Source organism: Schistocerca nitens, chromosome 4, assembly GCF_023898315.1.
Source record: "Schistocerca nitens isolate TAMUIC-IGC-003100 chromosome 4, iqSchNite1.1, whole genome shotgun sequence".
In the NCBI taxonomy this organism is placed as follows: domain Eukaryota; kingdom Metazoa; phylum Arthropoda; class Insecta; order Orthoptera; family Acrididae; genus Schistocerca; species Schistocerca nitens.
In genome coordinates this window covers 348,164,728-348,172,354 of record NC_064617.1, presented here as the reverse complement: position 1 = coordinate 348,172,354, position 7,627 = coordinate 348,164,728, and the positions used below count along the sequence as shown (strand labels likewise).

At 37.5% G+C, this 7,627-nt stretch overlaps 1 protein-coding gene across 1 annotated transcript in view; it reads right to left on the bottom strand.

Moving 5' to 3' along the window:
- Positions 1-218: 218 nt before the first annotated feature.
- LOC126251849 (condensin complex subunit 3) overlaps positions 219-7,627 on the bottom strand; it is a 217,772-nt gene continuing 210,363 nt past the window's right edge. The window contains exons 22-24 of the mRNA XM_049952524.1: positions 6,314-6,511; positions 5,609-5,721; positions 219-427 (exon numbers count right to left, since the gene is read on the bottom strand). Of these exons, the coding sequence (XP_049808481.1) occupies positions 298-427; positions 5,609-5,721; positions 6,314-6,511 (441 nt within the window). The 3' untranslated portion in view covers positions 219-297. The remainder of the gene's footprint in view (positions 428-5,608; positions 5,722-6,313; positions 6,512-7,627) is intronic.

The window sequence follows — 7,627 nt, the reverse complement described above, 5'->3', positions numbered from 1 at the left end:
GTCCATATCTAACACATACATGGAATACAATAACAACTCTGCATCCAGCAAAAATATTTACTTTGAAAGCCATTTCACATTTAGAAAATGCTGCAAATAGAAAACATTAATAAAACACTTTTGAACAATCATTATGTGCCACGATAGCTGTACATCAGTTTGTTTAAAGTACAAGTTCCAGTCAAATATAAAAGCTGCAAATCATTGGCTCCTTAAAATATTGTGGATTCATTAAATACTTTTAATGAAAAATCTGTAATAAAATGGGATATGCTTCTTAATTAGCTCGTCATCAAATCACTTCCCCAATTTCTTGAATTTTTCTTGCACTTTCTGAACTTCCCGGTCCACTTTAGAGTGTTTCTTTGATCTTGTTGTTTTCTGCATCGTGAACTCGTCTGAATCACTTGCGTCATCATCACCATCACTGTAACATAGCAGTAAATACTTTTTTAATCTACTTAACAGACTCTTGTGCATAAAGAATGAATTTTTACAACTTCAGTTGCAAACTAGAATGGATAAAGTGGAAACAAATCTATGATATTTACACACACGGAATAAGAAGCTACTATTAATCTTTTATTTGCATTATAAATATGTCTTAACGAAACTGTTTTTGAGAATGTGTTAGTGCTTTGTTACATAATGTAAAGCTGTGTGAAAGGTGTTCATTTCTTGCTGCCTCAGCAAGCATATGTCTACGAATAATGTTACAAGTGGTGATAATGAGCAAATTAAGACAAAATTATGTACTTTATTGCAGCTGTCTGTGAAAGCTTAATGAAACCAATTATCTTTTTACACCAGACTGTTCCAATCCACCCAACTGTACGAATGCTGTGCATGTAGGACTTTTTTTGGCCACTTACAGCCACCTGAGCTCAGCTAGTGGAATACTATATGTTAAAAAATTCTTTCAGTATAGAATTGCAAATCACTTTTTCATTCTTATTTTTGTTGGTTTTTAGACATAGAAATAAATATATCATTATATTCCCTACGTTAGTTGCTTGACCAGCGTATTAATTTAATGTTTTATTGAACTGCAACTGATAATTGAAGACATAATATCCATTGGGCACCCTGAGAACCTCTTATGTGCAGAACAGGCATTCCAGCTTACATGTCTGCCTGGAAACAGTTGGCCGGGCATGAGCAGAGTGACCACAGTTTAGTTTTTTCGCCATTCAAGTGCACACGCAAATAGTTGCTTGGCAGGGATAGGAACTACAATATTGACTTTATTGTCATATTCAACACAATCACTACCATCATCTACAGCAACATGAATTTTTGAGTTCTGAATGATCCCCAGCACTCAACCGTTTTAACTGGAACTGTACCCACACCATCAGTGACTGCACCAAATTTATCATTGGCAACATGGGACAGTTATATATGTTTCACTAATGTCAGCTCAGTTTCAATATCCACCAATTCTTGCAGCACCAAATAATCCGATACTTTGGAGAAACCTGCATCGTGAAAAAAATTTTCAATTGTCTTTGACATGACAATATTCCACAGAAAATGCAACAAATGTAAAGCATCTAATAAACTGATTACATGTTTACAAAGCACTTGTGTTTGGAGACCAAACATAAGCTTTTTGCTATTAATACCAATGTGTGACTGATGTGGTGATGTTGTCTTCAGTCCTGAGACTGGTTTGATGCAGCTCTCCATGCTACTCTATCCTGTACAAGCTTCTTCATCTCCCGGTACTTACTACATCCTTCTGAATCTGGTTAGTGTATTCATCTCTTGGTCTCCCTCTATGATTTTTACCCTCCATGCTGCCCTCCAATGCTAAATTTGTGATCCCCTGATGCCTAAGAACATGTCCTACCAACCGGTCCCTTCTTCTTGTCAAGTTGTGCCACAAACTCCTCTTCTCCCCAATTCTATTCAATACCTCCTCATTAGTTATGTGATCGACCCATCTAATCTTCAGCATTCTTCTGTAGCATCACATTTCAAAAGCTTCTCTTCTCTTCTTGTCCAAACTATTTATCGACCATGTTTCACTGCCGCTACACTCCATACATATACTTTCAAAAACGACTTCCTGACACTTGAATCAATACTCTATGCTAACAAATTTCTCTTCTTCAGAAACGCTTTCCATGCCATTGCCAGTCTACATTTTATATCCTCTCTACTTCAACCATCATCAGTTACTTTGCTCCCCAAATAGCAAAACTCCTTTACTACTTTAAGTGTCTCATTTACTAATCTAATTCCCTCAGCATCACCCAAATTAATACGACTACATTCCATTATCCTCATTTTGCTTTTGTTGATGTTCATCTTATATCCTCCTTTCAAGACACATTCCATTCCGTTCAGCTGCCCTTCCAGGTCTTTTGCTGTCTCTGACAGACTTACAATGTCATCGGCGAACCTTAAAGTTTTTATTTCATCTCCATGGATTTTAATTCCTACTCCAAATTTTTCTTTTGTTTCCTTTACTGCTTGCTCAATATACATATTGAATAACATCCGGGATAGGCTACAACCCTGTCTCACTCCCTTCCCAACCACTGCTTCCCTTTCATGCCCCTCGACTCTTATAACTGCTACCTGGCTTCTGTACAAATTGTAAACAGCCTTTCACTCCCTGTATTTTACCCCTGCCACCTTCATAATTTGAAAGAGAGTATTCCAATCACATTGTCAAAAGCTTTCTCTAAGTCTACAAATGCTAGAAATGTAGGTTTGCCTTTCCTTAATCTTCCTTCTAAGATAAGTTGTAGAGCCAGTATTGCCTCAAGTGTTCCAACATTTCTACGGAATCCAAACTGATCTTCCCCAAGGTCGGCTTCTACCAGTTTTTCCATTCGTCTGTAAAGAATTCGTGTTAGTATTTTGCAGTCGTGGCTTATTAAACTGATAGTTCGGTAATTTTCACATCTGTCAGCACCTGCTTTCTTTGGGATTGGAATTATTATATTTTTCTTGAAGTCTGAGGGTATTTCGCCTGTCTCATACATCTTGCTCACCAGATGGTATAGTTTTGTCATGATTGGTTCTCCCAAGGCCGTCAGTAGTTCTAATGGAATGTTGTCTACTCCCGGGGCCTTGTTTCGACTCAGGTCTTTCAGTGCTCTGTCAAACTCTTCACGCAGTATCTTATCTCCCATTTCATCTTCATCTACATCCTCTTCCATTTCCATAATCACCCTTTTATAAACCCTCTATATACTCCTTCCACCTTTCTGCTTTCCCTCCTTTGCTTAGAACTGGGTTTCCATCTGAGCTCTTGATATTCATGCAAGTGGTTCTTTTTTCTCCAAAGGTCTCTTTAATTTTCCTGTAGGCAGTATATATCTTACCCCTAGCGATACATGGTTCTACATCCTTACATTTGTCCTCTAGCCAACCCTGCTTAGCCATTTTGCACTTCCTGTCGATCTCATATTTGAGACGTTTGTATTCCTTTTTGCCTGCTTCATTTACTGTATTTTCTCCTTTCATCAATTAAATTCAGTATCTCATCTGTTACCCAAGGGTTTCTATTAGCCCTCAACTTTTTACCTACTTGATGCTCTGCTGCTTTCACTATTTCATCTCTTAAAGCTACCCATTCTTCTTCTACTGTATTCTTTCCCCATTCTTGTCAATCGTTCCCTAATGCTCTCCCTAAAGCTCTCTACAACCTTTGGTTCTTTGAATTTATCCAGGTCCCATCTCCTTAAATTCCCACCTTTTTGCAGTTTCTTCAGTTTTAATGTACAGTTCATAACCAACAGACTGTGAGACTGGTAACTATCAACAATAATTACATCTTTACATTTCTCTCACAAATATCACTTATTCAACAAGAGTTTCCAATTGTTGACTAGTACAGTGATTTTCTTTCATTTTAAAACTCCATGGTTTGAAACTGATCCCTACAACAATAGAGGGCTTATCGACATTACGTCCTACTAACACTACCTTTTCCTTAGAGATTTTCACCTGTGAACACCATTGTCTTTGAAATAATAAAGTTTTTAAGAGCAGGCAGTGGTAAACTGATCCAATATGTAGAACGCCCACAGATAAAAATGTGGAATCAGACAATAACAGCAGCTGAAGAATAATAATAGGTGACACGGAATGGCTTTTATGTTTTATTTTACATCACGTTACCATGTATCACATGAAAGCTGTTGTAAATAACTGTAAGATACTTTAAGATGTCTGGAGACTGAAACATGAAATAAGACTTTTCTTTGTAGCTTTGTTAGCTCCATTGTAAGCAACATTCAACAATGCCGTTCCTTTTATTGATACCACTGTTTCCATTAATAAAGATCTTATAAGAGAATCCTAGCTTGCTTGGACCAAATGAACAACCGAGTTTATTCTTTGGGTAACTGTTACCAAATGTTCTCTCTCTGTTTCGAAACATACTGCTCTCAAATATTGTTCCAATTTGAAATTTATTTTTAATTGCCATTGATAGTACAGATTTAGTAATGACACTCTAATTACAGATTTCTGTTTTTGACCTCCATTTTTCATCAGCTGCCTCAAGAAGTGCCATCTAAATTCTAAGTGAAATAGCGGGTTGGTTGCATCCCGATTTCTCAGCCACTGTGTGTAATAAAATGAATTAAGAATATCTATATTTAAAAACAAAAAGCCACAAAATGATTATGACACAAAATTCACTAATTCAAACACACAATTGGCAAATTTCAACTCCCCTATATAATTCAAAAACTGACTTAAGTGTGTTGATAATGGAAGTATCCAAGGACAAGCAATAACATAGCAAAAGTAGAAACCAGTGTTTCCTTTGTTTGGTGAGTGGGGTGGGGGCGGGGGGAGGCAGAAATAAAAAAGAAATGGTCACAGATTGGAGAATGCAGGAATATTTGTTCATATCAGAGGTGAAATCTTTTAGTGATAATTTTTATTTCATGTTAAAAGAAAAAAAACTTATATGAAGTATTTTGTTGGGACCATAGTATTATTTCTTGTTAAGTGATGTTCCGTACTAATTGTTTAACATGAATTTTTTTTATTTTACATTGAACTGTTGCACAAGTTTCCAGAGTAAACTCTGGACAGCTGTAGTCTATAGGGATGACAACTGTGCAACAGAAGAATGTTTATACCTTTTTGATAATGCATATGGAACTGGGGTACACATCTGGTCAGATAGATGGCTACTTGCAAAATACGCATATAGTAGACAGTCAGCTTCCTGGATTTGTATCGAACTGAAAGTGCATGGTATACTTTATGCTGTAGGTCTACATCTGTGACACAGCCACCATGGACAATTGCTTATCTCCAGAGGATGCACCTTCATCAATGGGTGGCATAATCGAAAACCACGCTGGATAGTCTGACCTACAATAAGTAGAGAAGCTGTACATCTTACACTGCCATGTGAGGGCTGGGAGCTTTGTATCTTATATTGATGCTCTATATGCCACTGTGGAAGGACATCACACACAGTAAGAGCCACCCATTCTCCATGAATGGTTTTCCTGCATACCCTCTATTACTGGATCACGTGTCATGATGCCTCGGCACTTCCTTTCCTTATGATGTTCCGTAGATCTCCATTCCTCAGCTTATGAACACAAATGTGCAATGTTCATCTCACCTGCAGGAAAATTCCGAATCAGAGGTCTCCGAGATAACTACGTTCTTCTTGTCTGAATCTGGAGTAGCTAGTGATTCATCAGTAGAGTCATCGAAGGTCTGAAGTACAGATACCTGCAAGCAACACAGCTTTTAAAAATATAAATCTGTTTCTGGCAAATGATTTACCAAACCCAGAATACCAATAACAAATTCACATTGTAAATTTTGAAGTGTGTCATTAAAACAGGAAGGGGGGAAAAATACTATCGGAAAAAATTTAGCAGTGTATTTAGTTGAAACAAATTGTGAAGCAGCTATCAGAAACTATCTTGTTATGAAGTATCAAAACTTCACAAGCATTCTAAGTGATATCCAATCACTGTAGGTCTTTGAATATAACAGGTTCAACATATTTAACATCTAAATATCACTCTCTTTCAATACACGTCTTGAATGGATGTATAGAAATTAATAACAGGGCTAGTATGCAAAGTGATTCCAAGTGATGCTTAACGGACATTTCATGCAAATGCCAAAATTTCCTAAATATTCATCACACTGAGACATGAAGCACATTAAAACATGACAAATGGATATTATTACTCTATTTACATAAGAATATTAAGTTAAACTGTACATTAAGCAACAGAAGCAGCATAAATTATGTAATGGGCTTGTCTTATGCACCAATCATTTACTACACTATGGCTTCAATGGTTCTCACCTTGACGTTTCTTCTTGGTCTGCTCTTGGCTATGCTTTCATCTGGGTTTGGTGAAGGGGGCTCCTGCTGAGGTGTCTGCTCACACACGGTATTCTTTGTACGTACTTTCCTGGGTACAGACATCATAGCTACTGATCTTGAATTAGCTGCAGCTTTTCGACCTCTTCCCCTTTGTGGTTTAGTGACAGGTGCCGTTGGCTAGTTAAAAAGGAAATGTATGAGTATAAAATACCTTCAAGACCCATAGTAAGAGTATTTGTATTATTATTATTATTATTATTTTTTAAAGTGAATATAAGGTGACACTGTAAGACACCATACTTTTCACATGGGATACATACACTGTAATTGGGACAAAGTTACAAGGAGAAGTTTAAGATCCGCCGTTCTGGCTTTAGGTGTGCCTATTGGGACCAACTGACCGCTGTGTAATACTCAGCCACTGACTTCATTTAGATGCAGTGTGGGGTCAACACATCATTCTCCTGGATGTTGCAGACCTCTTAGCCGCTACTTCTCATTTTGTCCTCCCACCATGGAAAAATTCCTGGCAGTATGGGGAACTGAACCCAGTTTCTCAGTGTGGCAGTCAGTCACAATGACCACTCAGCAACGGAGGTGGACAGACGTGCGGTGCATGAAGCCATAAAATAATGATTGATTCTATTCTTAGGTCTTAGATGTATTCAGTAAATTAGTTCAGTCATGATGAATGAGAACTATGTAACTGTTTGAGACTAGAACAACAAGAAAATAATTTCACAATATAACCCCATGAATGTTTCATTTGTCTGCAATTAGTTTTGGGACCAAGCCTGTCTTTGGATAAAACATTCTCACCTTAAACATGATGTAGATTATGCGGACTCAAAATAATCTGGTACGTAAATAGCATTCTGTACAGGTGAAGATGCTACCTAGGAATGTAAATCCTGAGTTAGCGTCTTCTGAAGTCATCCAGACACACTAAGAATTTTTACTGAACATCAACATCGATACTCCAAAACCCACCAGATGGTGTGTGGTGAGAGTACTTTTAGACAACTAACTGAACCCCCTTGCTTGTTCCATTTGTGGAATGGCTGCTTGTAAGCCTCTGTATTAACGCTAATTTCTTGTTATGGTCGTAGGAAATAATGCATTGTTCGACTCTTCACACAAAGTACTCTTTCAAAATATCAGTAGTAATAGTCTTCTTCAGTCCAGAGATTGGTTTGATGCAGCTTTCCACACTACTCTATCCCGTGCAAGTTTCTTCATCTCCAAGTAACTACGGCAACCTACATCCTTCTGAATCTGCTTAGTGTATTCATC